Source organism: Aedes albopictus, chromosome 2, assembly GCF_035046485.1.
Source record: "Aedes albopictus strain Foshan chromosome 2, AalbF5, whole genome shotgun sequence".
Classification (NCBI taxonomy): domain Eukaryota; kingdom Metazoa; phylum Arthropoda; class Insecta; order Diptera; family Culicidae; genus Aedes; species Aedes albopictus.
In genome coordinates, this window is record NC_085137.1 from 427,848,365 (window position 1) to 427,866,618 (window position 18,254).

Sequence of the window (18,254 nt, forward strand, 5' to 3'; positions counted from 1 at the left end):
GGCCTACTTCAACAGCCGTCTACGTAGCGGCAGGTACATCTGCATCGGAGTCTGCTTTGCCTCCAGTTTGCGCATGCTTTCCTGTTCCCGACGACTGCTTCTGTGTAGCTAAACGGGAATACATCGACACGATAGTAGCAACCTTCAATGAGTTTCACGAGAAGCTGAAATTCAAGGTAGAACACGAGGAGGACAACAAACTCAAATTTCTTGACATGACGCTGCAAAGAAAAAAAAAGAAGTAATCGTAAAAATTTGGACACCTAAACAGACGAATGGTCTACCCTAGTATTGGGAAAATCTGGCTAAGACATCGATTTTTGTGAATCGATTCCAATCGGATCAGCAGAATCGATTCACCGATTTAATCGAATGATTTGAATCGATGTTTTCACATCGATTCGATATTAAAAAAAAATATTACAAATTTATAAAATGATTCGTTAGCTGCATGTAATTCTAGTTCATGATATGTTTTATTTGAATAAATAAATTCAATATCAAAATTTGAGATTGCACATCGATCATTTCGCGACGCTGATTCGAAAATGGATATAACGTTGAGACAATGCATTCTAAAAAAAATCCTGGGATCCCTAGATTCCAAGAGCTCTGAGAAGTATTCCCATATACTACTGAGATAAATTCCCGCAGACTTCTAGAGAAATTTTTCCAGAATCTCTCAAGATACTCTTCCAGAATTCTGAAAGGATTTCCTCTAGAATTATGAGAGTGATTTCTTCAGAATGCTGAAAATCATTACATCAGAATCCTGAGCAACATTAACTAGAAAAGAAAGCAAGACTCTTCCGGTATCTTGGTAGGAATTCTCTCTGAATTTTATTAGGGACTAGCTGTCCCGGCAAACTTTGTCTTGCCAAGATGTGGTAGTTTGACAACTGTTAAGCTTAAAATAGCACCGCACTCTAGATTGATTTTATTTAGATCGTGTCGATTTCCTCCCCAGCACATGAAAAATCTGACTTTATCAATTTTCTTACTTTTCTAGTTTATTTTCGTAACTTTTTTGTATATATAAACAGCTACCATGAATACGAATCGAACCATGCAAGAGTCCCCCAGATCGGTGAGACGGATTGTCTCAGAGTCTCGAGAGGAATTCTCCCAGAATCCTATGATAGCTTGTCTCAGAATCCTAAGAAAAGCTTTTCCTTGGGACTCTCCCAAAATGTTCTAGAATCCTAAGAGGGAATATCCCAGAATCCTGAATAGGATTATCCCAGATTCCTAATTCTTTACATTCTTGAGATAAATTCATCAGGAATACTGAGAGAGATTCTCATAAACTAAAACGATTTTCGGAATTCTAAGATGAATTCCCCAAGAAACTTTAGGGAAATGACCCAGAATCCTGAAAAGGGTAGCTTAGAACCCTAAGAAGGATCACTCCAGAATCATGAGAAAGGTTTTCTCAAAATACTGGGCGAGATTGCCAAGGAAACCCGTGGTATACTCTCACGGAATTCTGGGAGATAGGGCCCATATAGCCGAGGCGGTAAACGCACGGGTATTCAGCATGACCATGCTGAGGGTGACGGGTTCGATTCCCGGTCGGTCCAGGATCTTTTCGTAAAAGAAATTTCCTTGACTTCCTGGGGCATAGAGTATCTTCGTGCCTGCCACACGATATACACATGCAAAAGGTCATTGGCAGAGGAAGCTCTCAGTTAATAACTGTGGAAGTGCTCATAAAAGACTAAGCTGAGAAGCAGGCTTTGTCCCAGTGAGGACGTTACGCCAAGAAGAGAGAGAGTGAGGATTCTCTCAGAATCCTGAGAAGAATTCCCCCAGAATCCTTTAGAATGCTGAGAATTATTCTGCCAGAATCCCGAAAGGTAATCCCCAAAATGATTTCCCCAGAATCCTAAGAGGAATCATCAGAAGGGTTATTCCAGATTCTAATATCTAGAAACTTAAGATTCTTATATCTAGATTCTAGAAACCTAAGAAGGATTTTTCCGAAAATCTGATAAGGATTCTCCCTGGAAGGGATTATGAAAACTTCTAGAATGGACTTCTCCAGCATCTCCTTCTGGATTTCTGAGAGATATTCCCACACAAAACCGAGCATAAAACAGAAAAATTACCGCAGATTCCTGAAAGACATTCTCCAGAATCTTTGAAAGATCTCCCCTAAACTCCTGAAAGGGATTGTCCCAGAGCTCTGAGAACGATTCCTATAGAATACTTTAAATTATTACACCAGAATTTCAAGACAATCTTCCCATAATCTTGTCAGGGATTTTCCCTGATTACTAAGAGGGACTCTCCCAGAATCCTGAAAGGGATTTCTTGAAGAAACTGCTCCATAATGAAGAAAACAGAATTCTACTGGGGTTCTCGTAGAATGATGAGAAGGATTTCTTCCGAACCCCAAGAGGAATCACAAAATCTATGCGAGGGATTCTCCAAAATCCAAATTTCTCTAGAGAATCCTGCCCAGAATCTCGTGATTCTTCAATAATTAATAATTCTGAAAGAAAGTGCCCTAGAATCTGAAAAAATATAGCCCCAGAATCTCAAGGATTACTCATGAGACAAAATTACCCAGAATCTTGAGAAAAATGTTCCATAATCCTGACGGGGATTACCCCAAAAAGCCGAATTTCCAGAGAATCTTGGGATGAATACCCGCAGAATTCTTAGTGATATTCCGCCAGAATCTTAAAAGGATCTAACGCAGAATCCTGAGAAGGATTCCACTAGAATCCTGCAGAACAATAAGAAATATTCCCCCAGAATTCTGAAAGGAATTTCGCCTCAACTTTGAGAATGCTGAGCATGATTCTCCAAGACGTCTGAGAATGCTGAGAAAGTTTTCTTCAGAATTCTGAGTGGGATCCTAAAAGTGAGGATCTTCCAGAATCCTTAGACGAATCAACCCAGATCATCCAGAAATTTCTTAGCATCCTGGAAGGGATTTCACCCTTGGTAGGGAAACCTGGTAGGAAATACTCCAAAATCCGGAAATTAAATCTCTTAAAATCCAGAGATTCCCTAGAATTCTGATAGTTCTGATAATTTTAAAGGGACTCTTCCATAACTCTGAGTATTCCTCAAACATTCTGTGAGAGATTCCTTCAAAACGGTGAAAATTATCACACTGAGAGACCTTATCCCAGAAAAGAATGAAATACTCTTCCCATAGGAATTCTATTGAGGATTTCCCTAGAATCCTGGGAAAGATTATGTACTCCAGTTTTCTGAGATGGATTCTCTCAGAATCTTTAGAGGAATTCTTTCAGAATCCTGAGGTATTTCCTCAGATTCCCGAGATGGATTCTCCCTCACACTTCAAACAGAATGCCGAGATCGGCTGTGCGAATCTCGGTTAAAGTTCATTTGCTGAAATCTCGGCTAAACGCTTGACGTTTAATGTTTGATCCTAGCGGTACCCGTGGGTGCTGCTATGAATAAACTTGACTTTTTGCTGATATCTCAGTTAAATTGCGATTGCCGAGTGCTCGGCTGTGCGAATCTCGGCAAAAGAATGGAAATTAGCCGAGCTTAACTGAGTGTGCTGAATCCTGTGACGGATTGACTCAAAATACTGAGAGAAGTTTTTCCTCGGGATTCTCCCAGAATGCCGAGAATTTCTACCGCAGTATTAAAAGACATTCCATCAGAATCCTGAAAGAGATTGCCCTAGAACCCTGGAGAGAAATTCATATAGAATCAAGGTTGCGACCATTCATTGGCAAAGATTTACATTCATTTGCTATTATCTCAGTTCAGAAGCATGCTATCGAAAAACAATGTATGGATGAATTTTACCTTGTAGTTCTATCTGAAAGTTTGCCGAATAACATTGGGGTCGCAAACGTATACCAAAGTCGTGAGCGAGCTGTGAAGGCAACTCTCAACACGGTGAATGTAAATTTCATTCACGCTGTGGAAACGGACGAAAAGAATGCTGCCAAAAGTCGGATGATGGTGTCAGGTCTTGGAGCGGACCTGGTAAAATGGTTAGAATACAAACTTAAAACAGAATGCCGAGATCGGCTGTGCAAATCTTGGTTAAAGTTTATTTGCTGAATCTCGGCAAATCACTTGACGTTTGAAGTTTGTTGACAGCGGCACCCATGGGTGCTGCTATGAATAAAATTGATTTTTTGCCTATATTTCAGTTAAATTTAGGTTGCCGAGCACTCGGCTGTGCGGATCTCGGCAAAAGAATGAAAATTAGCCGAGCTCAACTAAGTGTGTAGTAGGGAAGCAAGAGTAGCCAAAAAGAGTCCGCCGCAAAAAGATGAATCATGAAGAAAATGTGATTGTTCAGAGACGCAAGAGTGTACGAAACAGACTGATATGCGGAGGCTTTAGGAACCTGTCAATGGCTTGCAGAGAAAAACAGCGCCTTCTCCCGTCATATGCAACGACCGTGATGTAAACTTGCTGATAGATGAAACAATGGTGGCTGCCAGGAGGAGAGGGCCCTCCGAGGTTTTGTTGAACGGTGGGAATGGAAGAGCGATAGACATAAGGACTGTTCATTAAAGAAAGTAGACACCTGTTTTTCAATAGAAAATATGTATTTTCGAACAAATTGATAAGTTTATTTTTTATAAATGACAATCAACATACACGTGACCGAATTCACGTGAGTTTGAACATTTACTTCGCTTTTCGGAAGAACGCTCGGACTTTCCTCTTGATACCTCCCATAAGATTCTGCACAACTTTCTCCGTAACTTTTCGCTGTGCCGCAGACCAAATTTTTTGAAGCAATCAAAAGAGCTTGCTTCTCTTCCATCTTTCTTGAGATGCCACTTAATTATTGTCCGGTATCTTTCCACATGACGCTGTTCAGAGAAGTTTTGTGGATTTTGCCATTTTTCGACAAAATCGACTTTTTCCGTCTTGAGCATCTCTAGTGTAGAAGAAGCGTAATAAGCGGATGCCAGATCCGCCTAAAACAAAAGAGGATCCGTATGTTTTCGGTTGATGGGTAGAAGTCGTTTTTTGATGCATTCCTTTCTGTTATTTTCACCGTTGATTGTTCCCGTTGTAAAATACGAAGAACTCTTTAAGCCACATGAACAATCGGCTTGCCACACCAAAAACTTTTCCCCAAATTTTTCAGTTCTGATGTACCTTACATCATCCGGCACATCTGTCCCCTGCTTAGCGTTAAAAAATTGCGGTCCCGGAAGTGTATTAGTAAGTCAATTCTCGAAACCATTCCATTTGTGCAGAATTAATCTGCTAGTCGCAAAGCTAATACGACGTATCGCTCGAAATTTCTTACTTTTTCTTTTTTTTGAGTGTATTGCCGAAGTGAACAATGTTTTTACACACTGAGCAAAAATTCACATTTTTTTGTTTAGTTTTAACTCTAAACTATTGGTAAACAGATGTCCACTTTCTTTAATGAACAGTCTTTATTTCGAATTGACGACGACGGAAATGCTGTGGAATCTCCAACGCTAGAAGACTGAACAACAACAAGGCTGCTGGAATGCATGAACTCCCTCTATCATTTTTTTCATTTATTTAGTTCACATCAAATTCATGATAATACTGAATCAACAATTTGCCGCCATAATACTCGATTTGCAGCTGCAGCTCTCCATCCTCGGTCACGCCCAACACTCGCCAGATCACGCTCCACCTGGTCCGCCCATCGTGCTCTCTGCGCTCCACGCCTTCTTGTACCAACCGGATGGTTAGCAAACACCAACTTTGCAGGGTTGCTGTCCGGCATTCTTGCAACATGCCCTGCCCACCGTATCCTTCCAGCTTTGGCCACTTTCTGGATACTGTGTTCGCCGTAAAGTGCAGCGAGCTCGTGGTTCATCCTTCTCCGCCACACACCGTTCTCCTGCACACCGCCGAAGATCGTCCTTAGCACCCGTCGCTCGAAAACTCCGAGTGCTTGCAGGTCCTCCTCGAGCATCGTCCATGTCTCGTGTCCGTAGAGAACCACCGGTCTTATTAACGTCTTGTACATGGTACATTTGGTGCGGGGGTGAATCTTTTTTGACCGCAGTTTCTTCTGGAGCCCATAGTAGGCACGACTTCCACTGATGATGCGCCTTCGTATTTCACGGCTCACGTTATTGTCAGCCGTTAGCAAGGAACCGAGGTAGACGAATTCTTCTACCACCTCGAAAGTATCCCCGTCTATCGTAACATTGCTGCCAAGGCTTGTCCTGTCTCGCTCAGTCCCACCTACCAGCATGTACTTTGTCTTAGCCGCATTCACCACCAGTCCGACCTTTGCTGCTTCACGTTTCAGGCGGGTGTACTGTTCTGCCACCGTTCCAAATGTTCTGGCAATAATATCCATGTCATCCGCAAAACAGACAAATTTGCTGGATTTCGTGAAGATCGTCCCCCGGCTGTTGAGCCCGGCTCGTCGCATAACACCTTCCAGAGCGATGTTGAATAGTAGGCAGGAAAGTCCATCACCTTGTCGTAGTCCCCGTCGAGATTCAAATGAACTGGATAGCTCACCCGAAATCCTTACGCTGTTCTGCACACCGTCCATCGTTGCTCTTATCAGTCTAGTCAGCTTCCCGGGAAAGCTGTTCTCGTCCATAATTTTCCATAGCTCAGTGCGGTCGATACTGTCGTATGCCGCTTTGAAGTCGATGAACAGGTGGTGCGTTGGGACCTGGTATTCACGGCATTTCTGGAGGATTTGCCGTACGGTGAAGATCTGGTCCGTTGTCGACCGGCCGTCGATGAAACCGGCTTGGTAACTTCCCACGAACTCATTTACTTTAGGTGAAAGACGACGGAAGATGATCTGGGATAGCACTTTGTAGGCGGCATTCAAAACGGTGATCGCTCGAAAGTTCTCACACATTAACTTGTCGCCTTTCTTGTGGATGGGACAGATTATCCCTTCCTTCCACTCCTCCGGTAGCTGTTCAGTTTCCCAGATCTTGACTACTAACTGGTGCAGACAGGTGGCCAACTTTTCCGGGCCCATCTTGATGAGTTCTGCTGCGATACCGTCCTTACCAGCCGCTTTGTTGTTTTTGAGCTGGTGGATGGCATCCTTAACTTCCCTCAGCGTGGGAGTTGGTTCGTTCCCGTCCTCTGCTGCACCAACATAGTCATTTCCTCCGCTGCCTTGGTCCTCCGTGCCTACATTCTCTTCGCCATTCAGGTGCTCGTCGAAGTGCTGCTTCCACCTTTCGATCACCTCACGTTTGTCCGTCAGGAGGCTCCCGTCCTTACGCCGTACTCCCTCTATCACGCCGTATTATATTGACGACTAGTTGTCCCGGCAAACGTCATTCTGCCTGCCTGCTGTGTTTTTTGATATGTAGCTCTGTAGAAAAATGTCCCACAAAATGGAATTCCAAACTTTCTCGTTTTTGGTGTGTTCCCGGTCGATTTTCCCTATTATTTTTTCGTACGAACACGTCGGAGCCCTCCACGAATGAAACACTGAAAGAATGGTGTAAATCCGTTAGCCCGTTGCCGACCCTATTCGTGACATACAAACACCATTCCATTTTTATTTATATAGAAGATAGAATATATAGGGAGAGGAAGAACAGCCCATGCTAGTTGTTTAGATAGTCTCATTAACTCTTAATACAAGAAAGGGTATTGACTGGAGTGCGCGAACTATAAAGAAATATCGCTTCTCAATTCAGTATACAAGATTTTGTCCGAAGTTCTGTTTAACAGGCTGAGGCCGATTGAGGAGTCCTTTGCCGGGGGTCGATCAACGACGGACTAGATGTGGCAGATTCTCGATTAATTGCTTCAGCTTCTGGAATACAACTTGCAGACCCATCACCTGTTAATTGATTTCAAAGCGGCGTACGATTCAGTAACCATCGTCCACACCGCGAAAATCGGGAGGCTACGGTGGGCGGGTCACGCCATCAGGATGTCGGATGTCGGAAGACGTGGTGCGCGGCGAGCTAGGTGGGTCGGTCAAGTGGAGGACGATCTGCGAACCCTTTGCAGAGTGCGGAACTGGAGACACACAGCCATGGACCGAGTAGAATGAAGACGTCTACTTTGCGTCTACTATGTACAGCAGAGGCCACTCAGGCCTTAGTCTGACCGATCGATCGATCGTATCCCAACCGTAGCTGCACTACTCAAACTAGAAAGGGATGCACTGTTTACAATCACAGCACAAAGAAGAAACATGAATAATACCGTCGTGCGGGGTGTCATTGGGCCAAAGTGGGGTGACATTGGGCCACTATTCCGCACATTTAGAATACTTCGGGAATGCATATTGTGTGCTAGACTACTAGAATACATAATTCTAAGATAATTTGCATCCACCGTCAGATTCTCTGACTTATATTGAATCCATGGGATCGATGGACCAATGTTACCCTCTAGGCCCAATGTCATCCCGAACGACGGTATACAAAATTGATGTTGGGGGCAGTAGCTCCTCTCTGGAGCCACCAAATGTTTGGTCAGCACAATCTTCCAATTGGCAGCACGATTGATCTGGTGTTCCTCAAATCAAATACTTATTGAATCCAGCAGCAGTGTTGTCCGATAGTACGATAGCTGACTATTACCAGAAGCTGGACGAGCGGATAAATGAGATGAACGAGAGCGATAATCTCAACACTCTGTAGGAGTCTATTCACGGAACGATGAAGAGAAGATGGCTGACGAGAAGATTGTTGCCGGAAGCCGGATGCTTGCAGGGATGCTGGGAGCGATATACATAGTCGGAAAACTAATCCACCATAAAAAGAAAAGTGATCATGAGGAAAATGTGGTTGCTCAGGCGCAAGAGAGTACGAAACAGAATGATATGCGGAAGTGTCACGTAACTGTCAATGGCGTGCGGAGAAAAAGAGGGTCTTCTCCCGTCTTGTGTAACGGCTGTTATGAAACTTGCTGACAAATAAAACAAGGGTGCCATGAGGAGAGAGAACTTCGAGGTTTTGTTGAACGGTTGGAATGGAAGTGCTACAGACAGAATTCAAATCGACGACGACCAACAGACTGTGGAAGCTCCAAGGTTAGATGAGGTTAGGATAGTCATTACTCATTAAAAGACTGAAGAACAGCAAGGCTGTTGGGAAGCAGCACACACGTTTGCTTTTTGAAGTTGATGACGAGCCAAGGACTCTAAATGTTTAGGGCGACTGGAAGCAATTGGCTGGTGGAGACGGATGCTGTATTCGGCGTAGACTCACCGCTACGTGTTGTATCCCATCAAGTTTTCGCTCAGCAGCGTGTCTCATCAATCCCTGGACAAGATAATGGCCGTAAGCTCTACGCGGTGTGGGCGTTCAAAATGAGGATGTTTATTTGGATAAGAATCTGGCGAGCTGTAAGTTTCCGAGACGATGTGTAGACTGTGGTTTAACGACGATTTTCCTGAACACCAAAAGGTGCATAGAGAGTAGACCGCCTTTTGGCCTTTTGTCGTGCTACAAAGGCTTTGCAGAAACGTTACGGTACCTATATGAAGATATTTACGAGGCAGTGGAGGACAACTACTCTGGATGTGATATTATTCACTTCAACATTAAAAGCTTAGATTGGCTTTCTTCGAATAATTTATTGTATTATCTCAATAATTGGAAACTTCACTGCAAAGCGATGTGAAGTTTCAGTTCACCAGTGTACAGGATATTTACCTCCCATCTTTCACATTTCCACCTTTGGTATGCACATACCGTTAACCGTGCACAACTGGTTTGTAGTGACTACATTTACACAAGACTACATTCACTTAGATGCTAGTTTATTTTCTTCCTTAAGGTATAGACAAAAGTGATAGTACCATTTTTTCATCGTCGATTATTCGATTCCTGAACCATACACAGTTCGGTGTTGCACGTCGCAAAAGTATAATACAAACCGAAACCGCATTCGGTTACAAAGCGCAACTATTGTACATAACTAGCACTTTCAGAATGTGTATTTGTGTATCGGTATGCTGCAAAAAACTGTTACTTAAACTATTGCAAATTTCATTTCGTGGTTCCTATTTCAATTCACGTTCAAATTTCTCTTTCGTTTAGTTTTTTTTTGTCTTACGATCGGTTGCAATTTGGTATGTGTGCTATTTAATTTAATATTTAATATTCGCTTCAAAAAAGCGTACTTAAGTCGAATTTAAGTGAAAATTGATAAACTCAGAACAACCAACGTAAAAATACTGACTGGATTTTTATATTTACAAACCGCTTCTTCTTCCATTCTCATTTTAATGCTGCACAGATTGTATATTGACTTGCCGACAGTTTCAGTTTCTTAGTAAGATTACATATTTATAGATCAGATATTCAGATTTCTACACAAAGAAACTAACAGGTAAATATTGATAGACGACACAGATTGTGGAAATCCTATATAACAGTTCGTTTTAAGTTTGCCGCCAAAGCGTTTAGATTTTCCGTAGAATTTCATCGATTAAAGTATGCGTGTCCCCTAGACTTCAAGAAGTAAATTATATCACAAGGAAAATATACAATGCGTCGCAGTCGAGTTGGTGACATTTTTTCTCGCCTAGCAATGATTTATGTTCGTTTTTGTTTCTTAATTTCATTTGCCTACAATCAAAACCTGATCTATGCTGTGTTGTGTATAGATAAAATCTCCTGCCTTCGGTAGACAGAAGTTTCCGTTTGAATTTGGCATTGTTTGTTCTGTTTTGTTGGCCCACCATTGATTTGTAATGATTTTTGTTTTACCGGTTTTTTTGTTAATACTTTTGTGTGTTATCATTTGTTTACCTCGATGTATATTGACAGTGTTTTGGTTTCTGATTGATAGAACGGTCTGTTTTTTTCTGCTTAGACGTCGAAGTCTTGTAAAACCTGGTATATTTTTTGTGCATTATTTATTCATTCCTAGCAAAGTTTTTTTTTTTAATTTCTTCAACATAACGTTTAGATTTTCTTTTGTGGATTCCTTCAAGGGAAGTTTCTTCAGCGATACCTCCAGGAGTTCTTGCTGTACGAGTTTCTATTGAAATTCTTTTAGGAGTTATTTCTTTATGGCATATACTTCAAAAAATCCTTAGCAGAAGAAGTTCATTCAATAATTTCTCCAGGTTCCATCAAGGATTCTTCAAGAGGAGTGGCTTTATATATTCCTCCAAGAAAAGTCATTTTTATGGTTCGGAGATGAACCAGCCGAATAATAAAGATATCGATTCATTCATTTTTATGGTTTACTCCAAGAAGAGTTTCTCTCGAGAAGACTTCATCAGGAGAAATTCTTTTCTAGGTATTTTTTTCAGGAGTTCTTTCATGGATTTCTCCAAGAGGAGTTGCTTTAGGGCAATTTGTCTAAGGCTGAACCCCACGAATAAAATGCTAAAGCGTATCCGAACATGGATGACAACCGCAATGAGAGCAACGGTAAATCACTATGAAAACATAGTAAGGTCCCAGAAATCCCATAAAAACCAAGCCGGCGAGCCGCCAGTCACAAAAAAGCAGATCCATTGATCCATTGATCAATTGTTCAGGGCATGTTGTGGGAGGGGCTCAGGCGTATTTTTGTAAAGGTTTGCCAAAGGAGACCTCGATCTGGCGTTAGTACAGGAAAGCTTGGGTCAACAATCACAGAGCGCTGGGTCTTGCAATACCAAGATGTAAGTTTCTCTATGATGATCAGTGCTGAAAAATTCATTTCGCCACATCTAAATTCAATCACCCACAGCTCATTTTAGAAGCTGAACCTGAGAATATGGTATATGAAAAACGTGTGCGGCTAGACCAGTTCAACAAGAAAGTCACGGAAAAAACGATATTTTTCGAATATTTAAGGTAAATGTCACGGACTACCTTCGAAATATGCCTAATGATATTCACGGTGAATATCATTTGGCATTTTACAAAGGTAGTCCGTGACATTTACATTAAATATTCGAAAAATAGCGGTTTTTCCGTGACTTTCTTGCAGAACTGGACTAGCCGCACAAGTTTTTCATACACAATATTCTCAGGTTCAGCTTCTAAAATGAGCTGTAGGTGATTGAATTTAGATGTGGCGAAATGAATTTTTCAGCACTGATGATGATAGCCATTCTTTTCCAAGGACAGTCTAGCTAATTAATTTTACTTCCATTACAGAATTCACCAAACAAGACGTCGTAGCCATCAGGATAGAGATTCCAACAGCCAGAGGTAAGTTAATATAGCATCAGCATACTTTCCTGGTGATGAAGAAGAAGCTCCGACGTTCTCAATTTCCGAATTTGTCATCAGCTATCGACAACAAAACCAGCATTCATCCGTTACTATGCTGATGCTCACCACATTGTATGGAGGAGTAGTGACATCAACAAACAAGGTCAGGCGACACTTTGTAGCCCAGTTCTAGCAGATAGAATTGCCTCTTGGTAAGTATCTGGCGGGATATCTATATCAGATCATAAGCATATGACCTTTTCCTCAATAGAGAGGAGAGAGACTGTGAGGGAATTCTATCGAGAATCCAGGAATACCAACTGGGATCTCTACAAGCAACACCGCACCTGCTGGGTGAAAAATAAGAACAGCAGACAGTTTGGAAGATGCTTCTAAAGTGGTCCCTAACAACATTATTCAATCATGTTGTGAAGGTTATCTAGAAAAAGAAGAAACTGGAAAGGTCCTTGGTGGAACAACTTTGTATAAAAGATGAGGAGGAATGTCATGAAACTCTTCAATAGAGCAAAAGCAACTTTAGATTTAGGCCAATATAGGAAGCCTTATCCGAATCCAGCACTGAAATAAAGAAAAGCAAACGGAGATATTAGAAGTTTATGTGTGAAAACATCCAATACACTCCAGAATCGATCAGCCTTCAAAAAGTCCTCTCGTTCATTAGAGATCCAGATCGCACATCCAGATGGCCTAGGTAACCTAATGACGGATAACGACACATTCACTAAAATTCCATCAGGAAGCTTGGAAGTACTGATGTAAAACCGTTTCCCTGGCTTATTTGCTATTGATGAAAAATTCAACGAGACAATTCTCACCAAAAGTGAGAGATGTAGGTATAGCAGCATCACCATGACACATGCGAGCACAGTTCGAACCACAATTTAGTTTGAAAATGGTCGTTAAATCGTGCGATGATTGCGATTGAGAGTACTATGTCTGTTTTCTTGTGGTATCACTGAAGGAACTTCAGAAGAAACCACATAGGGAACTCCTAGAGAAACCACAAAATGAATTTTAGGTGGGATAGCTAGACGAACTTCACGAGGACCCCTGAAGGAACTTGAAATAATTCCTGAAGGTGTTACTAGAGGAATCCCCGAAGAAATTCCTGAGGAAATTTTTGAATAATTTCCTTGAGAAATTCTTAAAAGGAGTCCCCGAAGGAATTTCAGGTGAAATCTCTCCAGCAATATCAGGAGAAATTTCAATAAACTCCAGCAGAAATCTCTGACCGATTTTCTATAGTAATCCCTAAACGAACTACTGGATGAATTCGTGAAGATTTTTTTTGAAGAATTTCAAGAAAAAAATCCTGAAGGAATAACTGAAGAAATACCTACAGCAACCCCACAAGGAAGGAGTTCGTGCAAAAATCTCCAGCAATTACAAGATAAATTCTTCATAGAATACCAGGGAAAATCCCTGAAGGTATTCGTGGCGGATTCCGTGAGGAAACATCTAGAAGAATCCTTGAATGAACTCCAAGCGGAACCACTGACTATTTTCCAGGGGAATTCCTGGAAGACTTTAAGGAGAAATTTCTGAAGAAATTCTTGGAGATATCCAGGTAGAACTTCCTGGATGAATCCCTGATGGAACTTCTGGAAAAAATCTGGCAGAGTTCCTCAAGGAATTACAGGAGAAATCCCTCAAGGAACTTCTGCAGAAACCCTTCAAAGAATTCCACTAAGAATTCCTGGTGAAACTCCTCAACGAATTCCAGAAATGTCCAGAAATTCCAGGAGAAATACCAGAAGAAATTCCTAGAGGGATTTAAGAAGAAATTCCTAGAGGAATTTAAGAAGAAATTCCAAGAGGAATCCGAGGAATCCCCTAAGGATGGTATCTTTGGTAACTCTGAAACAATTCCTGGAGATATCAGTGAATGATTTCTTACAAAGAATTCGAGGAGAAATTCCTGAAGAGGTTCCTAGGGAAATCCTTGAAGGAGTTTCTGAAAAAAATAGTTGGTGAAATCTCTTGAATTCGAGAGAAATTTTTGGAAGAAATTCCTGAAGGAATCTCAGATGGAGTTCCTTGAGGAGTCCCTGCGCGAGTTTCTGCAGAAATCCATGCAGGAGTTCCTAGATAAATCAATAAAGAAGTTCTTGGAAAATTTTCTGAAGGAGTTCCAAGAGGAATTTGAGAAGAAATTCCTGAAGGAGTTCCCGGAGAAATCCGTGATAGAGTTCCTGGAGCCATCTCTTCTGTAATTGCAGGAGAAATCCCTCAAAGATTTGCAAGACAATCTCTGAAGAATTCTAGAGAAATTCCTGGAGAGTCCGTCAATCAATCACTAAAGGAATTCATGCAGGAGTTTATGAAAAAATCCATCGAAAAATTTCAAGAAAAATCCCACAAAGAATTCTAGGAGAAATTCCTGATAGTTCCTGGAGAAATTCCTTGGGCAGTCCCTGGAGAAATCTCTGAAGGAATTCCAGAAGATATCCATCAATAAATTTCAGGAGAAATCCCTCAAGAAATTGCTGTAGGATTCCCAGAAAGAGTTTGTGGTGGAATCCCCGAATCCCTCAATGAATTCCTGCAGAAATAACCCAAAGAACTTCAAGAAAAAAAATCCTCTAAGAATTCCAGGAGAAATCTCTGGTGGAATTCTTAGAATAAATCCTGGACGAATCCCTGAAGGAACTGCTGATAAAATTCCTAGAGGAACCGCTGAAGAAATTTCTGCAAAAAAAAAAATGCTTGAAGGAGCCGTGTAGAAATTTCTTATAAAATTCTTGAAGGAATTCAAGAAGACATTTTTGGAAGAATCTCTGAAGAAACTTCTACAGGAATCCTTGAATGAACTCCAGGAGAAATTCCTAGTCGAACTTCTTAAGGAATGCTCGAAGACACTCCGGACTTGGAGGAATAACTGAAGAATTTTCTGGAAAAAAATGGAATAAACTCCAGGAGAAACCCCTGACGAAGTCCAGGATGTATCTCTGAACTACTATAGAAATCCTTGAATAACCTTCATTAAAATCTCCTGACAGAACTTCTAGAGGAATCCATGAATAAATCTGGAGAAATCCCTGAAGGAATTTCTGGAGAATCACCACTCTTGAATGAACTCCAAAAGAAACCCCTGACTAGTTTTCTAGAAGAATTCCTAAATACTTCAAGAAGAAATCTCCGAAGCAATTCCTGGAAAAATCCATGCAGGCCTTCTGAATCCCTGAAGTAACTCCTGCAGGAGTTCCTGGAGGAATCCTTCAAGGAATTCTGGAGAAATCACACAAAGAATTCCACTAGAAATTCCTGAAGGTATTCCTGGTGGAATCCCGCAATAAATTTCTGGAGGAATTTTAGAAGAAGTTCCTGGAAAAATCCCTGAAGGAATTTGAGAACAAATCCTCGAAGAAGTTGCTGGTGGAATCCTTGAAGGAGTTCTTGGGGGATTCCCTCCAGCAATTCCTGGAGAAATACCTGAAGAAAATCCAATAATAATTTGAGAAGAGAAATCCTAGGGAAATCCCAGGAATCCCCGAAAGATCTCTGAAGGAGTTCCTGAAAAAATCTCAAAGAATTCCAAAAAAACCCAAAGGAGCTCCTGGCGAAATCTCTTGAATTCGAGGAGAACTTTCCGAAAGAAATTCCTGGAGTAATCCCTCAAGCGAGCCCTCAAGGAATTCCATATGGAGTTCCTTGAGGAGTCCCTGCGTGAGTTTCTGCTGAAATCCATGAAGGAGGTCCTGGAGAAATCAATGAAGAAGTTCTTGTAAAAAATTTCTGAAAACGTTGCTGGAGAAATCCCTGGAGAAATTTGAGAAGAAATTTCTGAATTCCTGGAGAAATCCTCGATGAAGTTCCTGGAGACATCTCTTCGGAATTCCAGGAGAAATCCTCCATAGATTTCCAAGACAACTCCTGAAGAATTCAAGCAAACATTAGTGGAGAAATTCCTGGATAAATCACTGAAGGAGTCCCTGGAGGAATCCATGAAGAAATCCCTCAAGGAATTCCGTGAAAAATCCCAAGGAATTCCAAGAGAAATTCCTGAAAGATCCTGGAAAAATCCATTGAGCACTCTCTGGTAAAATCTCTGAAGAAGCTCCTGGAGGAATCCCTGAAGGAGTGCCTGGAGACAGCCCTCAATGAATTTCAGGAGAAAGTTTTGAAGTAATTCCTCAAGGATTCCCCGAAGGAATTCTCGTAGAAATTCGTCAATAAATTTCAGGAAAAATCCATCAAGGAAATTTAAAATAAATTACTCAAAGAATTCCAGGAGAAATCTCTGGTGGAATTTCTTGACAAATTCCTGAACTCCTGAATTCCTGAAGGAACTACTGAAGGAATCCCTGATGAAATCCTTAGAGGAATCTCTGAAGAAATTCCCGAAGGAATGCTTGAAGGATACTGTGAAGAAATTGCTGGATGAATTCCTGGAGGAATTAAAGAAGGATTTCCTGGAAGAATCTCCGAAGGAACTTCTACAGGAATCCTTGAATGAACTCTAAAATAAATCTCTAACAGAACTTCTAAATGCTCGAAGACACTCCTGAATTGATCTCCGAATAAATTCCTGGAGAAAGAATTGAAGAACTTTTTGAAAGAATTTCTGAATGAAAGCCAGGAAAACCCCCTGATGGAGCTTTGGAGAATGAACCCCGGAAGAAATCCCTGAAGAACTTCTTAGACGAACCCCTGAAAAAATTACTTTATTAATTTCTGAAAAATCCTGTAGGAACTTCTAAAGAAATTCCTGATGGAATTCAGTTAATTTCAGTAAAACCTCCTGACGCAACTTCTAGAAGAATCCCTGAATGAACATTGAAATCAGGAAGCGTGTTTCTAAGGAAGTGGCCAAGGACAAAGACAAGTAAGGACACGGGGGTTAGTTCCTGAAGAGTCTTATGCTCAGCTTCATTAGAAAGGCTCCAAGCTTCACACGCCCAGACATTGACCGATAAGTACCATCCCGATTCTACCATCAGAAACCTGTTTCCAAAAAAATGCTCAAAAACTGAGATCGCTAATCGATTCCTAAGTAGTATTTCCCCAACCTTACTGTTGCACCGCTTCCAACATGGCGATCTTCAAATCGCTCGACAAATGCGAAATGTCCACCACCGAGTCGACCATCTCCTGGACGGCCGTCACGCTCGGAAAATGTTGAGCCGCCTTCTTCGTTTTGGCCACGCACGTCTTGAGCGCTTCCGATAGGGCATCGGCACACTGAAGCACCCGGGTCTTGACGTTTTCCCGCGAGACGTTCCGGTGCACAATGTCCCCGATGTTGACCAGATTGTGTGCGCTCAGCACAACGAACTTCCCGTACGCCAGGAAGAACTTGGGCGGCTGGTTGTGTTCCACGGTTTGCAGGAAGGCGTCGATCGCTTGGGTGAGGTAGCCCATGTGCGTTACCGTTTGGGTCGCGTAGTACACCAGTACGGACTTATCGTTCGGGTCGAGGGCTTCCTTAGTTTCGCTTCCGACGGTGGCCGCCGCATTCGCATTCCGCACCACGTTTTCGAAGTTCTTCTTCAAATCTTGCGGCAAGGCGTCGTGAATCTCTGCGTTGGATTTGGCCGAGGCTTCCTTCGATTCCAGACTGACGTAGTCGTAGTCCTCGGGCCACTCGCCGTGGCCACTGGTCCGGCTGTTGTTGTTGTTGATGCTCTTAACGTGACCGGTCGGAGTCTGCGGGGTTGTGGCGGTGGACGAAGTCGTGCTTCGTTTGAACAGGAGCGTTCCATTACCTTGGATGAAGGAGGCGGTCTGCCGGACATCCTCGGTCAACGTTTGAGCACATGCAATCAACTGATCCAGGCTATCCGGGGGAAGTTGCTGTTGAAGCTTCTGGGTGGCCTCGGGTCGCTGGAGGGTCACCATGGTCCAGCCTTGGTTGTCCAGGTTCTGCGAGGCTTCGTGGACCAGTTTGTCCGCGTCGCGTAAAGCTTTCACCAGCGGTCGGAGCTTCTGGGCTAGGCCTGGAAAGGGGGAGAATGATATGGTAGACTTTTTTGTTGATTTCAATAAAAGTTACGGAACTACTCAGGTATCTAATATGGAGGAATCCTGGGTTGGTTCAGGACTGGTTTGGCGTGCATTGACCTTACAAGACAGACGCTTCTCCAATGGATTCGCAAAGGTAATAATGGATAACTAAGGTGT

At 42.2% G+C, this 18,254-nt stretch overlaps 1 protein-coding gene across 1 annotated transcript in view; it reads right to left on the reverse strand.

Moving 5' to 3' along the window:
- Positions 1-9,509: 9,509 nt before the first annotated feature.
- Positions 9,510-18,254, reverse strand: part of LOC109426568 (breast cancer anti-estrogen resistance protein 1) — a 291,334-nt gene continuing 282,589 nt past the window's right edge. Inside the window, exon 6 of the mRNA XM_019702100.3 lies at positions 9,510-18,070. Within this exon, the coding sequence (XP_019557645.2) occupies positions 17,145-18,070 (926 nt within the window). The 3' untranslated portion in view covers positions 9,510-17,144. The remainder of the gene's footprint in view (positions 18,071-18,254) is intronic.